General features: G+C 34.4%; 1 protein-coding gene across 1 annotated transcript in view; it reads left to right on the top strand.

Moving 5' to 3' along the window:
- cps1 (carbamoyl-phosphate synthase 1, mitochondrial) overlaps window positions 1-14,733 on the top strand; it is a 57,866-nt gene extending 43,133 nt beyond the window's left edge. The window contains exons 31-38 of the mRNA XM_032568860.1: window positions 2,816-2,905; window positions 3,251-3,421; window positions 10,140-10,214; window positions 10,357-10,455; window positions 11,990-12,049; window positions 12,207-12,319; window positions 13,316-13,445; window positions 13,542-14,733. Of these exons, the coding sequence (XP_032424751.1) occupies window positions 2,816-2,905; window positions 3,251-3,421; window positions 10,140-10,214; window positions 10,357-10,455; window positions 11,990-12,049; window positions 12,207-12,319; window positions 13,316-13,445; window positions 13,542-13,655 (852 nt within the window). The 3' untranslated portion in view covers window positions 13,656-14,733. The remainder of the gene's footprint in view (window positions 1-2,815; window positions 2,906-3,250; window positions 3,422-10,139; window positions 10,215-10,356; window positions 10,456-11,989; window positions 12,050-12,206; window positions 12,320-13,315; window positions 13,446-13,541) is intronic.
- The last annotated feature ends 2,814 nt before the right edge of the window (window positions 14,734-17,547 follow it).

Here is a 17,547-nt window from a genome sequence, read left to right as displayed (position 1 = left end):
TTACTTTGCTGTGACCAAGATCATTTACCCTGTGAAAAAACTCCTGGGGCTTGGTCATCAAACTGGGGAGTTTGTCTCAATACAATGTTGTCACCTCTTGGCAGACAACACTGTAGCAGTGGAGCATCTTTAGCCCATGGAAATCCAAACTTTGAATAATCATTTCCATACTTCCTCCTTTTTTTATTTTTGCTGGGACCAGACTCTGTCACCTTACCTACTACAGCTTTAGGTACAAAAATCTATCAGTTTTGTGTCTTGCATAGCTTTGGTAAATTTGTCTTATTGTCCACAATTACTTTTTCTGTTTATTTTTTCTTGCCTGCTGTCGCACTGAAGAACTCCAACACTCCCTGCAGGAGGCACTCCTCATACTTTCAAAAGCCCTGTCTTAGTGTATTGCATAGTTTCTCCACTGTTAACAAGGGCTTGTTTAATTCCCAGTAATTCTGGATTAACACTTCCTGGATTAACAGGTCCTGAAGACATCATGGAGATGTCCTGAGGTCAAATTTGGAAAACTTTGTCAAGTCAAGCTTAACACTATTGCATGTTTGAATACAAAATATGTTTTTAAATATCTTGAAAAAAATTTCCGCAGCTGGTGTAAATGTTGTTCTTTTTACAGGATCTCCAAACTTCTTGGAATACTTAATGTCATTCTGAGTATTGGCCAGTGTACAAGATGATGTCATGTAAACCCTTTTTATGCTTGCAAAAAAAACCCTACCAGCTTTAGTTTGATTATTTTTTTTACAGAGAAGCCATTAGACCTTGACCTTGATGAAGCTACAGAATGAGCAACACTCTTAGTGAAGTACTAAGATGAAAATATTCTCATCATCTACTTTATAGGGTACACATGTTTAACTGGTTGTAAACATAAGTAGCTAATCTTTCAGACATATGGAAGCAAGCCAGTGAATTTGGGAATCTTGATGCAGTGAATACAATTTACTGGACTTTAAAATGGACAGACAGGCTTGTCTAAGTGTTTTGGAAGCTTTCTTTAAGTCTACCTTATTCTAGATTTAAATCTACCATATTGTAGATTTAAAGAAAATGGTCAGACCAACTGAAATTAACAATTGAGCTGCTCTTGTGTAGACGAAAATGACTTGCTAATGTCAAGGGCAGAGGAGATTGGGCAGATCGGTGTGAGAAAACATTTATATGAAAATCCACTTGTTGCATCCAATATATAAATATACCGTTTCTAAGCACATGACAAAACTTAAAGCAGAACTTGGCAGTGACATTCAGATGGTAAGATCAGAATTTTGCATAAACAATAGCATTACTTTAGTTATAACCACAAAATCATCACCTTAGACCCATTAGTACCAACTAATAGTTGTATAAATGTCACAATGCTCAAATTCTCTCAAAATGGTTTCTTAAACTAGATAATGACTTTTTAATTTGATGTGATGGAATGACTGATTTGGATAATATGTATGCAGCCAACAAATCCTGAACAATTAATTGATGTTGTCTTTTGAACTGCAACCAAAACTCTCCAAATAAGTTTTTCAAAAATGTGTAGAATCCAGGTAATTCTGAAGACAAAACTAACCCCGTATTTAAAGGTGTAGCTATTAGGGTTGTTGGTAAGTTTATGGAAAATGCAAACAAACTCAGAATAATTCTTGTATTTTTAATCAGAGTAGTTATATGTTGTATAATAATTCCACCCTGTGAAATAAATGAGTCCAATAACTTAAAAAAAGACATGACATGAATCTGTTTTCTACATGAATACAAAAACTTGTTAGAGCTCCTGGTGTAAACAAGCAGAAACTGACTCATTATGAAATGTTAAAAAAATGAATTTAATCAGTGCTAATAATCAGCCACACATAATCATAAAAGAGAGCTGCATGCTCATTCTAGATTTTTTATATTTTTCTGAAAAAAATAGCCAAAATAGAGCAATATGAAGCATATGAAATTCAAACAAAGAGTCTGAAAAACCTTTGGAATTGTCACTCTCCAAAACACAATTGTTTAGGCTGCAGTTTCAGTTTTAAAACCATCCACTAGCATCTTGATAGAATCTATAAGCTCTGACCACACCAGCTAATGGTGAGTTAAACACTGCAAGGCAGTGATCCTCTGAGGACCAATGACCATTTCCCCCCCATTACTTTTTTTTTTAAAGTCTTGTGGTTTGAGGCATAAAAGCAACTATTCAATTTAATCCCTTTATAAGCTTGCAGTCACTCTGGGTCATTTCTGCCACCTGCCTTCTTGTGCATCTCATAACATTGGAGCTATTGCTGACATTGCCATTTCTGTTTTTTATGTTTGGGGCATTTTGCCAGTACTATTACAAATTATGTAATACAATTCTATGTGTGGTGATTCTGCAGAACCCTAATTAGACAGACCAGGTCACCAAACTACAGTCAGATTTTACTCGGGTGTGTAATTCAAAAGAAAGCAAAAAACTAAATAAGAAATATTAGTGCTTTCCTGTTTCGCCTTTAGACCTTAAAGGTAACAGCCTGAATGAGAGCAGAAGAACATATTGTTCCTAGTTAAAGAAAAGTAAGGACCATATGAAATGACAAAATAGAAAATTGGTTTGCTAACTTTGTATTTTAAACCATAATAACAATTCACTGCACCCTCCTTAGGCTATAAGGGAATTAAAAGTCTTTGCTTCTTATCGCGTGCTTTAGCTCAAAGTTTTGTTTTTGTTAAGTTTTTTTTCTACTCAAAATATCCCTAATTACATTTCATATGTGATGAAACTCTGGAAGACAACCTCATATTTTTTCTGAATATATGTTCTCCTTTTTGCTGCTTTCAGGTCAAAATTGCCACCCGGAAAATTGCACAAGCGTTTGAGATTTCAGGGCCCTTTAACACCCAATTTCTGGTTAAAGGCAATGATGTCATGGTAGGTGATATGTCCGCTGGTGTGATCCAATGACAGATTGACATTTTCAGATCATGCTGCAGCAAATGCAATTCACTTACAAATTGAAATCACTTCATGTTCAGAATGATTTGTCAAGCTGGAGAGATTTAATGATCAGTAATGCTTTCATCTTTGATGTTTCAGCTCCAGTGCACATACTGTACATATCCTATGTGTATGCATTTGGGCTATAAGCATAGTATGGTCCTGAATTAATTTAGTGCAGCTCTCCAAATTTAATATCTATACTACTGTGAAGCATGGAATAATTTCAAGCTTTAACTTTTTCTAACAAAGTTTGTGTATGTTTTGTTCTCCTTGTAGGTGATAGAGTGCAATCTGCGGGCTTCACGATCATTTCCTTTTGTATCAAAAACAATCGGTGTGGACTTTATCAACGTGGCAACAAAAGTGATGGTGGGAGAGCCTTTAAACGAGTCCCGCCTGCCTTCACTGGAGAAACCAATAATTCCTGTAGACTATGTAGGAATCAAGGTAAGGAGTGAATCCTGCAAAGATTTCTTAAAGTATTCTGTATTTTGTCACTTCATAAAATGTCACATTATGAGGATTTGATAATAAATAATAATACATCAGATACTATATATAAATGTGTAAATGTTAAACTTTGCATTTACTATACATAGATGCAAAGCTTCATAAAAACACCTTGGTGTATTAGAGCAAATTCAGCCTCATTATGGAATTTAAAAGCAGCATTTAATTAGTCCTTTAAATCAGCCACTAAATCATGAAAACCAACTTTCAATGCTTATCAATTTTTCCTTGAAGAAAATTTTAATTGCACAATATGATGCATTTTAAATTCAAAGTCAAAGAGTCTGGAAAACCTTTGTTGCTACGTATGTCCCACTAAAACACAACAGTTTTTTTCTGCAATCTCAGCTCAGAAACTGTCATGGTAACTCTTCCATCAATTGTCTTCCACTTATGTGGGGTCCGGCAATGGGAACACTGTTTCTACTGGCATTGCTGATCACAAGGAGTCTTTGCCTGATTACTCATGTAGGACCCATTTGCCTTGGGTGACCCTGCCAGGGCATAAGACCCTTGACAGTGTATGTGAGGACTATTGGGACACTCAAACTCCTCTATCACTGTAGGGTGATAGAGGAAGGGATAACTCTTAAAAGAAGTAAATGCAGGGTGATCTTCAAAGAAAAGCTACAGTTTGTTGATTTAGATCAAATTGATAAAAATTTAACTATAATTAAAATAATAACCCTGCTGGTATCTTTATTAAAAACTACGAAAACAACTTGTGATCACAAATAAATTATATATATTTGGAAACTCTCATAGCATTAGAGTATTTGTCTAAGTGAAAATTGCATTTTCCCTTGTACCTCCTGATTGTACTGATAATTTATAGTTCAGAATGGACACATTGACAAGTACACACTACAGGAACAGGCCAGTTTTGTAATCATAGTTTATCCGTTGTCCTATTTGTGTCCCAGGCAGACAGTGGAGCACTCTTGGTACCCATCCAGCTTAATCAATAGCCTTAAAAAGGTTCTGTGACAGGTCAGAATGCTCTGTTTCTAACCCTCTTTCTTTTTTTTTCAAATTGCCTGCACTACATTTTACTTTGGTTAGTATGAGATACAGCTGTCATCAAATCATCAAGTGTTCCTCTGCAGAGTTAGTTGACATATTTTCAGCCACATTGCCTTTGTAGCAAGCCATGGTTGTTTTTATAGGGAACCCTAAGTAGTAATCATCTTCAAGTGTCCCTTCATGTGTCCCATTTCACTCTGCTTTTGGTCTAAGAGGCTGTTATTTAAAGGGAAAAAGCCATGTTGACCATTGCACTTCTTCGACTTATGAAAGTCTTGTTCTTTTGGGGGAAAAAAATACACTCAGGAATAGGAACTTTCCCTGCTTTAAGTGTTTCTGCCCTTGATTAGGACCAAAGCTTCCATATTACAAAGATGGGTGGGACCTTAAAAATGCTGATGATATAGGTGGGTAAATTATGTGTTAGGGTTTGGAAAGGGGATAGTTGCCCTTATAGTCAAATACAGAAATGCATTTTTGGTTGCATAAAGTAAAATATCTTTGGATAGACTGGTGATCTGTACATGGTGTGCCCCATTTATTGCACAATCGCTGCTCAGCAGTAACAGCAGGAAACTGTAGTAGAGCTCCAGCGATCCATAGATCAGGTGGGAGAATCTGTCAACAAGACAATTGAGTTATCTACTCCACAAATCCATCCTTTATGAAAAAATGGTGAGAGGAAGGCCCAGAGAGTCATGTTTGCTGCAAACCTAAGGGATCTTAATTTTTATGACTGACATGGAAAATGTCATGCATACCCTAAAATCAACGCTTCACGATATCCTCAACACATCACCCCTTCAGTGAATTACAATGGCGGCAGCATCATGCTTTGGGGATGTTTTCTTCAGCAAGGGCAAAAAGACTAGTCAGACTTAATAGGAAGATTAATTAAGATGAATTCTAAAGCTAAATAGAGAAATAAAATCCATTAGAAACGGTTAAAGACTTGAGATTGAGATCAGGGTCACGTTTCAACAGGAAAATCATCACCCAAAAAGTCAGTGCTATAATAGAATGGTTTACATTAAAGCCTATTCAGGAGTTACAATAGTCCAGTCAAAGTTCAGACCTAAGTTAAATTAAGAATCTGTGGCAAGACTTGAAAAAATGTAAGGGTAAGCCCTGGGAAGTTGCAAAAGGGGACAGTTTCAATATACTGACAATGTTTTGTAATGAGCAATGTTTACAAATGAGAAACTGGGGCTCCAACCAGATTTAATGGAAGGACTAAGCCTTTCCTACTGTAATCTTCAAGTACTTGCAATTGCACCATATTACAAAGCTCTGTGGCCATTGTCACAAATGTGATTATCGGTTTAATAATAGCTGCTTTTATAAAAAAAAAAGTATTTGAACTTGCTTTAAAAGTCTCTATAACTATTTCGCATATCTTCTGTCTGTTCAGAATATTTTTTAGAAATGGCGGAAGATGAGTTTTTACATGTATGATGTGTTAATGGGTTCTGTGTGTTCCACTAAAACAGCTTCTACTTGATCACATAACAAAAGACCACTGCCACTTACTGCTAATTACTGCTACATCCCTCTCCATAGTGTTGATGAGGGGAGAAGTATGTACATTTTTCTTTCTGAATGGGAGTCTTGCGTTGCTTTGGTATGGGAGAGATTACTTCTCCCCAGCTGCTCTAAAGCAATTTTTCCATCAAAAATAATTTCTTAGTCTAATTACAACAGAGCTGCTGTAACAATGGTTGTAGTTTGGAACCAATCATGCAGGTACAATTCCACACCCCCACACCCTCAGACCAAAAGTTTTCAATTTCCATTCTGCACATTGGTGAGGAATATTAATAGAAGCACTAAGTTCTCCAGGTGCCTTACTAAAAAGCCTTCTAGAGTTTACACAAAGTCAGTGATACATACTCCATACTCTCAACCGAAGAGCACTTTGCTAGAAACCCTGACACAATGTATTACAGCTGTTAAACAAAATAATTAAAATTTTTCTTTTGTTAATCACATTATGAGTACCATAACATCAGGAATGCACTATAAACACTCTGCAATGTCTCTATTCTAAATAGCCAGAGATGTGCTTGATCAATATTTAGTCTCTCACAGCCTTCATCCTCACTGTGTCATCTCAAGGCACAAGTTATTGCCATCCCGAGCGATCATTCTCGTTTGTCTGCTTTATTCCCTAATAACTCTTATGTTGCTGCCCATTTTATCTCACTCTGACATTGCTTTTTATGAAGCTTCATTCTTTTCATTTTCACTAACAAGTCCCTGTTGTGTGACTTCAATCTATTTATACATTTGACAGGTTAAATGATTTGATCTTCTAAACGGAAACTTAAAAGAAAACTGTATAAAAAGTAAACCTGGACTTCATTACTTTACGAATCCGTCTTTGTGTTATTGCTTTGTCTCCAAGTTTTCAATAGTTATTTAGAATTAAAAACAAACATTCAGTTAAAAGTATGCAACATTTGCTTTTTTTAATGAAACAATGAACTGGTTTTACATTTGGCAGCCTTAGCAAATAAAACTTGAACTTAGCCACGTTGTAAAATAACAGTTTTTTTGATTGATAATTTGTCGATCATTAATGAACCTTTTGATGTTACATGATTTCACACTGGCAAATCATCAACAATCTCAACAAACAGGGATTTAAAGTAAATTTCTGTAATCTCCTTATACTATACTGTAAAAAAAAATCTGGCTTTGTGACTTCAACCATCCATGTTAATTTGGTGAGGAGCCTGAATCACACATTATCCAGTCAACTAGTCCAAGATGGGTCTTCAGAAGCACAATCAGTGGACGTAGGTCTACATGCTGTTGTGAAGTAATTAATGTTACTGATTTACTCTGTTTTACTTTTGTATTTTAAGCTTTAAATATTTTTAGTTGCAAATAAAATCAATAAAAGACATTAAGAATAAAAATTGTGCAGATTTGGATTTAAAACTATCCAATCAAAAATTATATTTTCTATAAAATATTATATTTAACTTGACATGAAATGGACATCTGTGAAAAGATACATTGTAAAAAGAGTATCTGATTTGAATAAAATTATTTGTATGATTTTTTTTAATGGAATGTCAAAAATTGTTTATGTGCTTCTCAAATAATATTTATTAGAATTCAAGCAATGAGTCAATAACTTCTGATCATTTTTTGTTTCTACATGTATTTTGATGATTTATCTTGGTGATGAGCTTCAAGCCATTAGGGTTTGAAAGCCTCCTTTCAATCACCTTCATCTATAGCTTCCTCCACCTATTCTCCATCATATTTAAGTGAAAAATATTAATATGTGTACCAATGAGAACATTTAAAACGCCTACTTTAAATCTAGGTTGCATGTTGTCTCTCGTCCAATGACTGCTGGAGGTAGGCATGTGACCACCACTCCGCCATGCTACCCCCTTCCCTCACACAAACACCCAGCAACCCAAGGACAACTGGATACAGACAATGGATAGATGAACTTTAACCTTAAATCTACCTTGTGTATTAACCTTACCTGATACTATTTAGAAAATAAATATGAAATGAGAAAGAACCTCTCAAAAAATTATTTACTGTGAATTTAAATTGTTTGGGAGATGACATTTGAGTATTTTTATGGTTGTATATTATTATAATTATGTGGAAAAAAACATAGGATTAAAATGTCATGCCTTTATATTTTTCATATTTATTAGCACAAATGGAAGCATAGGAAATTTTCATTTAGTGCGAGTATTGAGAGATTTGAACTGCTACCACTCCTACCTCCAACATGCATTGAACAATAATGCTCTGTTCATTAGCACATCTGGTGTCCCATGATAACATTGTGCATTCTTTGAAGCCTCTCGGTAATGCTCGGGAGAGGGCAGTCAGCATGGAATTGGGGAATTAGGAAGCCCTGCTTATATGTGCTGGTATGACTTGATGTTTTGGTTTAGAAGTCTTGGTTATTGTGACAGAAAATCTTGTAATTTCCTAAGTGCATATTTGTTACTGAAGCACAATTTAAAAAGTAAGAAAACTTTCACTCAAGCTGGCATGACAGATGCAAGACTCATTGCTCTAACTGGTCCTCGGACTTTTGTTTCTGCATGTGTTTTTGTACATTTGCACTTTCACATTTTTACTAAAGGATTTTTTTTTTGTTGTCTTAATGGCTGAGAAGAACCTCCTGTAAATTTGGTTCCTAGGTTATTGTGATGGTTAGCTAGTTAGGATGGTTATATATGTCCTTTTGTCAACCTTTTTCACTTTCATTTGCTGTTAAGCTTTAAAAGAAAGTTCACTCTCATTGTTATTCCCTCTGTACATGTTCATCCCCGTGTTTCATTTTCTTTCTTCGTTACATGCCCGCCTGTCTCTGACTCTTTAAACAAAGGCATGATAAGCTGTTCTGGTTCCCTGTGTGCATTCCCTTTGCTTTTCTTTGCCTCTTCTTACATTAGCATGCTAACATTACATTTACTGATTAGATAGCCTGCTTCAAGGATGAATCTCCCCCAGTGGCCCTTGTGTGTGTGTCCATCTATCCCTCCCTCTTTGTGTGTGTGTGTGCGTGAGGGGGTGTGTATGTAAATGGACACTTAAATCACACAACTCCACACCACCTTTTGCTCTCTTCAAGGTAATAAGGGTTCTGCAATTTTTAAATGAAGAATAAGAATGGCTTCCCAAATGACATTCGACTTTTCCTACTTTTTTTGTATAATACAATAGCGAGTTTGCTGTCGCTTCTTTCTACACTTTTTTGTTCTTTGTGCTCCTGTTCTGATCTTATCTTCTATTGCCACAATTTTATCTTCTTCCCTTCCTTCTCTTTGTACCTCTTTCTCCTCCCTGTTCCCTTTCCTTTTCAATCTCTTTTCAATTATTCCTATTCTTCTGTTGTCTTTCTCGCTCATTCTCTTTACTTACTTTGTTTTAATCATTCTACAGAAGTTTTTTTGTTGTATTCATTTAAAAAAAAATACTTTTAAAGTGTAGATCTCGAGTTACCTCTTCTCTACCAAACTTTTAAATTCAAATGTAGTTGGACTTTTGAACTGCGTTTAACTCTTTTCTTTTGTCCTCTTGATCCTTGCAACAATTATATGTAATCATTGCAAGATTAAATTGAAAGGTATGTTGGAAATTTCAACTTACTCCTTATATAAGTCAGCCCATGTGTTTTAAGTGTTTTAACCTATAGATCACAGAATAAATAATTGGCCCATTAGATTTGCCTTTTGACAGAGTCCTGACACTCACTTTAATCTACAACACATAAGATGCTCTTCCAAATGAGAAAGCCACACATTGTGATACTTTTAAAGTTACATTGCTACAATACCACACACTTCAACCTCCAGCAATTAACACAGCAAGTGTCAAGTAGAATGAATAGATGATTTTAAAGAGCTATAAGAACTTAAAAACGGAAATTGTTTTTTTGATTTCTGAATTGTATGTTCTTAGAATGAAAATCTTAGAAAATTGCTTTTGTACTGCTCTACTTTAAGTATTCCTGCTCACCAAACTTTTTTTTTAAGTCCACAAGCTGCTAAAAAGAACATATTTCAAAAGCAGCAATCAAGCATAACAGTGGCTCACATGCTGGGACATCCTATTTCTTCAAATTGAATGCATCTGCTTTTTCCAGGCACCAATGTTCTCTTGGCCGCGACTGAGAGATGCAGACCCTGTTCTTCGTTGTGAGATGGCTTCCACTGGAGAAGTAAGCAAGCTGCAGTTATCTAACCTGATTCTATTGTTATTCTTTTTTTTGTAAAGAACCATTTGTGCCTTATTGCAATGACAAATTTTAGAATCAATTATTCTAACAGTTCTGAAATGGTTGCATTTCTGTCTTAATCTAGGTAGCTTGTTTTGGACCAAACATTTATTCGGCCTTTCTGAAGGCCATCCTCTCCACAGGCTTTAAGCTGCCACAGAAGGGCATCCTGATTGGAATTCAGGTAACAATACAGCCTCCTACCTTCCTTCTGTTCTGTTCACCTCAAACAGCACATCACATTCAGCAAGGTGATTTTTATGCACCTTGACATACAAATCAGGGTGCATAAACTTTGCGCAAGTGGTCTAAAACATTTAGGCTATCAGTGCTAGCTCTATATTGTTATTTTATTTTTTTATGTATAAAAGAATTACTCATGTGTAGCTTAACTTTGACTGGATCAAAATCCTAACTAAATCTTACCATGACAGACGGTCTAAAGGTTTTGAAACATGAAACATCTAAGATGGTAAACGACATGATTTTCAAGCTACAATATTTTAGGCTGATAAACCAGACACTGCAGAAGCCCTGCTGTGACTTTTAATAAATTGTAAAAGATTTTAAAGAAATGATTTCAGCCTTCATGGTGGAGCAGTTAGTAGCGTTGGTAGCATTGTTGCCCTACAGGAAGAAGATCCTGGATTTGAATCAAAGTCTGTGGTCAGAAAACTGAGAAGCTTACAGGCATCCTCATTTAAAGCATCACATAATTTTTGTGTGAATTTTTAATTGCTTTGAAATACTTTGAAAGCAAGAAGTATTATTTCAAATAAACATTAGAAATTGTTTGATGCTGGTTAAATCAAGCAACACAGGAGCTTCAGAAGCCTCTTTGTAATTATGATAAGTTAAAAGATGTTGAAGATAAGTCAGGTTTATTTTTATTCTGAACAATCCAAAAAATAATTAAAAATACTCTTCAATTTGACACCTATCACAGTGACCACTATTAGAATGCTACAACAGGTTGTGGTGAAAAGGTTCACCATCCGATGTCTATCTTAAAAAAATCAAACACACTCATTCACAGAGGATTTATTACATAGTAAGAGCTGCACTTTTGACTTATTGACTGGCGATTCTTGCTCAGTGCAACCATTCACAACCTATGAACAGATACATTTGGCTGTTAGTGTCTTTCAATGGCATGCACAGACAGAATGTGTAATGTTACCACAAAAATTAATTGACTTATATTCTTTTTTTATTTCATCTTTATTTACACAGGTAAGTCTCATTAAGAGAGAAGGTCTCATTTTTAGTAGTGCCATTATGTCATCTTTCAAAGGACAATATTAATAATGTAATCCAGATCTACACTTACTGGATTACTTTTACAATGATTACATGAGTATCAATTCACAAACATTAGTTCTATAAAGTTCCCTTGAAATCAGCATGAATAGGAACTGATGTTCAATATTTAATCACCAATATTTTTGGTAAAACAAAATTATTCTTTGCAATACTTTTAAATCATGTTTTGATTGTTTTTTTAAATAAATAATAAAACTTGTGATATAAAATATACAAGGCACTTCAGTGTGAAGAATGAAGCAGTATGTAAGTGTTAAAAGTTAAGGATGAAAAACTTGTGATTATTAGAAGGTCAGTGTTAATGTTCTTCCCTACAATTCTTATGCATTAAACTATCTTCTTTTTTCTTGTTGAAAATCTTCATTTTAAAAAAACTATCTGGTCTTTCCTTGCAGCAATCTTTCCGACCGAATTTCCTTGCCACGGCACATCAGCTGAAAGAAGAAGGCTTCAAGGTGAGACCTGACAGTTTGTATAAAACACAGCTAACAAGACATTTGCTGAAAACCAGACATTACTTTACTGATGGAACACTAGTTGATTAGGAGATTAGTAAAATAAACAAAAGAAAAATTGAATAAAAAAGATAATTTTGCTGAATTTTCCACCCAGCTCTATGCTACTGAAGCCACCTCAGCCTGGTTGTGTGCCAATGATGTACCTGCCATTCCAGCAGCTTGGCCATCTGAAAAAGAAGGAAACACAACATTGCCCAGTATAAAAAGGTTGGACATATTTCCTTTACATATAATGGCAATACATATGTGTGTCTCCCATCTCTAAAACACATGTTTTAAAGTTAAACCTTTAACTTAGATAATATACACATTCAGTGGGAAAAAATCTAAGAAGTATTTGTTTTTAACAAAATTAAAGGTGATAAAATTATTGGTTGTCCTGATGGCAATACTTGCCGTTTCCTGTATTGAAAACTGAGCAACACTTTGTTGTCACCTACGACATTTCTCTAGGTTTAAGTAAACCTAGAGAAATGTAGCACTGTCATTGCCCTTTGAAGGGCAGCAGAATTTTATATAAACTCTCCTGGTATGTCAAATAGTTTATGATGCCATGCACTGCTACAACCTTCCAAGGACCTTTGGAAGACAAACCAGTCCACAGTATTGTAATGTAAATATGGCATCCTCTACCATACTTAACAGAAACATAAATACATAGAAGTACATATAATTTCTCACTGGTTATCAAATTATTTAACTATTTTGTCAGTAATAACATTTGATCCATACTATCAGGGTAAAAAAAAAACCCTGAGACTATTGAGACCCTAAAAGTACTTTTAGTCTTTTTAGTGTTTTACTTTTGGCTCACTCACTGTGCTTCTCCTCCCAAACATTAGGAGTTGCCTCTGAAAAACTGTACTTTTCTAATTCATTAATGACAAGAGAAGAGTTCTTAGGGAAATTATTCAGTCTTTTAGTTTGACATTAGAACAGATCAGATTTTACCCGTGGAAACACTTAGAAACTGACAGTCCATCGAAACAAAGCCTTCCATCATGCAAATGATACCAATGTATTCACATCACTCGTGTGCATGTCCATGAAGTACAAATTAGTTAAAATAACATCTCTCATCTATGAATACTATTCACTGCACTTTTATTAACTAACTTTGTCTGAAAGCTCTGCACAATTAGTGTTTTAAGTGTTTAAAATGTTTCTTCTTTTGTTACTGAGAGATTTTGTATCAATTTGTAGATTGATCAGTCAGGGTCATATTGACCTGGTTGTGAACTTGCCCAATAACAACACGCGACATCTGAAGGATAACTTCCTGATCCGCAGAATGGCTGTTGATCATGGTGTTCCCCTCATTACAAATTATCAGGTCAGTGAAAGCGATGTCACCAGAGAAGGGAAATTATTTCATTTAACTTACTTTGTTTCATGGTTTTCAAGAAAATGCTCATTTTCTGTTCCATAGGTGGTCAAGTTGTTTGCTGAAGCTATTCGTTATGCAGGCGATCTTGATACAACAAGCCTCTTCCATTACCGACAGAAGGAAAGCCAACCAAAAGGAGCCAGTCAGCAAGGATAGAGCCTCCTTCCTTTGTGTGCATCTTTGATTTAGCTATAAAAAAGGCTTCGGTGAGATCGTTCCCAATATAACCAGGCTACAGAAACCCAAAATGCATACATTTGAATAAAATAAAACCAGGATCAGGTAAGTTCTTTAAAACATAAAACTATACAGTACTAAATCTGGTCAGTTGGATCCTATAAATACTTCACAGGATGCATGAATGAAAATTTTTAGAAACATCCTCAAATAGAACAGGCTTTCACCAAGAAAGCCCATTATAACATTTACATTGTGCATTTGTTACTCTGACATAAATTGATAGTGGGGCAAATGTTTTCCTGATATTTCTCAAAAGCCATCAATTTTTCAAAAAAGTCAAATGTTATGGTTGATTAGAGTTATGATCCACTGTTCAGAGGCAAAACATGGCAGCCAAAATATTGGTAGATTTTCAATAGCTAGCTAATTAACTTGGTATGAATTCTTATTCATTAGAGAAAATTGACAAATCTGTAGTCCTGGAGAATATTACTTAAAAAATACTAATAATAACCACTCAAGTCTTAATGATTCACATTTTTCTGAACTACTCAATTAAGCATGTTTATTTTTAAAACTTAATTTAGCTTCCAATTGACATCTTGCTTATGATTTTTTTTGTGTGAGATGATACAATTACTGTAGATAAGCTAGCTGTGTGTGCATGTTTTTTATTATGATTATTTTATCCTAATACAATCAAGTATAGGAAGATAATTTACATTTTAAGGATTTCAAGTGGGACATTCTAGCCCATTGATTTGAATTTGAGGACAAATACTCTGGTTAAATATTTAGATGTGGTTTGTGTATAGAATTTATTTTATTTTTGTTTTATTTATGAAATTACCTTTTATGTAAAGACAACTCAATACATTTAAATTGCCACAAATAATCAATGATACCTGAGTTATTAATTAATTTGTTTGTTTTCTTCACTGTTTGTGTGTTTGACCACAAAATTATTTCTCACATTCTCAAATTTCCATCTTTAAAACTGAGACTGTTTTGGAGAAAATGAATATGGATTAAAACTTGATTACTTTCCCTCCTACACTATTTTGTGTCTGTTTTAAATAGCTCTTCTTTTCTTCCTCTTCTTCATAATTGTCAAAATTATCATAAAAAACTGGTTGCTCTTGAAAATGAGACCTTGTGTCAGATCTGCTTGTATTATATATATATATATATATATATATATATATATATATATATATATATATATATATATACAGTATATCTAGATAGATAAATATATATATATTTACAGTACAGACCAAAAGTTTGGACACGCCTTTTAATTTAATGAGTTTCCTTTATTTTCATGACTATTGACATTGTAGAATCACACTGAAGGCATCAAAACTATGAATAACACTTGTGGAAATATGCACTAAACAAAAAAGTGTAAAACAACTGAAAATACCCCTTATATTCTAGTTTCTTCAAAGTAGCAACCTTTTGCTGTGATTACTGCTTTGCACACACTCTGCATTTTCTTGATGAGCTTCAAGAGGTAGTCACCTGAAATGGTTTTCACTTCATAGGTGTGCCCTGTCAGGTTAATAAGTGGGATTTCTTGCCTTATAAATAGTCATGAAAATAAAGAAAACCCATTGAATTAGAAGGTGTGTCCAAACTTTTGGTCTGTACTGTATATATATATAAAGAGAGAGAGAGAACAATTTCTCATCTTGTATGTCCGTCTTCAATCTAATTTTGAATATTTAAACTTCATCCATAAACACCTCTGCTACATATAAGAGACATTTTTGATTTTATATTTTACCTATACATTTACAGATGTAGGGATGCCAATTAAAATTCCCTTTTTCTTTCACTAGAAAGAACTGGAAGCGTGTTTTTAAAAAGGATCACATTATTTGCCATCTTTGACCATTTTGTGAAGCTGCGATGGAAAAGTCTGAAGGCCATCTGTCATTGTGAAGGATTCCAATTTACACACCTGACCATCTGGTCTAGATGTGCAGACATTTTCAACTTTCCACGTAGAGTAGCTACATTATGAAAGTAACTGTCAATCAATCAAATAAAAATTTCATCTGAGTATCATCTCTGACCAAACAGTGAACTCAATGCTGAAGCACTGGTGCAAAAGGAGCTGAAAGCAAAAATCCTGCTGGATTCAAAAAACACTTGTTTCGACTTCTGGTCAATTCAGTTGGAGAAATGTTCCCTGATTTCGAAGTTGTGGCAGAAGTGTCAGCTGTAATTTCAGTTTTCCAGTGTTGTTTAATTTCAATGTTTACATGTAGCTATTGTAGCCACAAGTAACGTTTTTTGTTATTGTGAAGAAAAACCTGCATGTGTTCATCTACTTTTTCAAACTCGACGTTAATTAAACAGAATAAAAATTAAGTGTAGTTGAACATATGTCAATGACATTATTTTAAAAATTTACGTTTTTTTGTTTGTTTTTTGACGCAGTCAGTCAAAATGACAGACACTGCAAAAGTCTGGTACAGCAACACATTCACAAAAACCCCTTTGCTGAAAACTGACTCTTGATGTAGGCCATTATATTGTAGGAAAACATCAACTTAATATTTTTTTAATGACTGAAATGAAACAATTTAATGTTTGTGTTTTGTTTTCTTTAATAAACTCACAGCTCACTGTAAGTGCCTCAAAGATCTAGATTACCAAGTATCTCTGTATTTCAGATGTGTTGGATATTTATTAGCCATTGACAAATGGATGTTGTGATTAATAACAAGATAAAACACTGATTTAATGATTGCTACATTTTAGGTTTTACTTCAACAGTTTTGACAGCTACAGATGTGTCCACATTCTCTATCTCATGAAGACAAAAATAACATTTCAGTTCTCCTTAAGCAGCAATGCATGTTTTTTTTTCAATTTCTCCTTAGTTGAACTAATTCTACCTGAGCAGCCCAGGGCCATTAGAGTCATGATTCACTGCAGGCATAGTTACTAAGCAACAGGGCTGTTTGCTGACAACAACTCGCTGATAGAAGCTTATGTCTCGATCATGATGTTTGCAAATCCACCTTTGATTAAAGTGTGGCCTGGTTAAATCTAATCATATTCTGTTATTATTAGCAAACACAGAAAGGTTTTGTTATGTGTGCCATTGCTTTGAAACCCCCCAGTAGTGAACCAACGTATTGTGGAATATTAAAAAAAAAATATGGTGAACAAAATGAAATCTTTCAATTTAATCTAAATAAATAAACTTTTTTTTTTTTTTTAATGAAACCAAAGATTTTGGAAATATTTGTTACCTCAACGCTGGACTTAATGTTCTTAAAATGGAGGAATAAAGAGGAAAGTACTCCCTGCTGTGTAACAAACACCTCCAAACTACCAGCAATTCTGCTAGTGTTTATAAATATGAAAACAAAAGTTGGCATATCATTACAAATTAGGAACGTTTAAAGTATTTGAGAGGGCCTTGGCTGATTTTCTAGTGTTAAGACCTTTTACATGACTAAAAATTTGCAGGGGGTTGCTTGGCTGAGAATTTAATCATCATTGTTCAGTTAGAAATATGCACACACAAACTGGCATTTTGTCATGCAGGTAATTGAAAACAGTAATAAAATTGAAAAGTCCATTTAATAAATTTTCAGAGGACATGGACAAAATAATGAATTAAAACCACAACACATATTACTCAGGACTTTTAAATATGCATTCAACCACTTCTAACTATAGGTGATAAACTTCAGTAATTAGTAAAAATAAAAGGGATTGCATCCACAACTTTGAATTAACATGATTAAATAATATATTTGATTGTTGAATGTAATGACACAATTTTCTCTAATTGAAATAGCAAAATTATGCATAGAGCTTCAATTGTCTACATTCAATTGAAGTC

This window comes from Xiphophorus hellerii, chromosome 7 (genome assembly GCF_003331165.1).
Source record: "Xiphophorus hellerii strain 12219 chromosome 7, Xiphophorus_hellerii-4.1, whole genome shotgun sequence".
NCBI classification, from domain to species: domain Eukaryota; kingdom Metazoa; phylum Chordata; class Actinopteri; order Cyprinodontiformes; family Poeciliidae; genus Xiphophorus; species Xiphophorus hellerii.
Note: the sequence above shows the minus strand (reverse complement) of the source record. Positions and strands in the feature narration are given on the sequence as shown.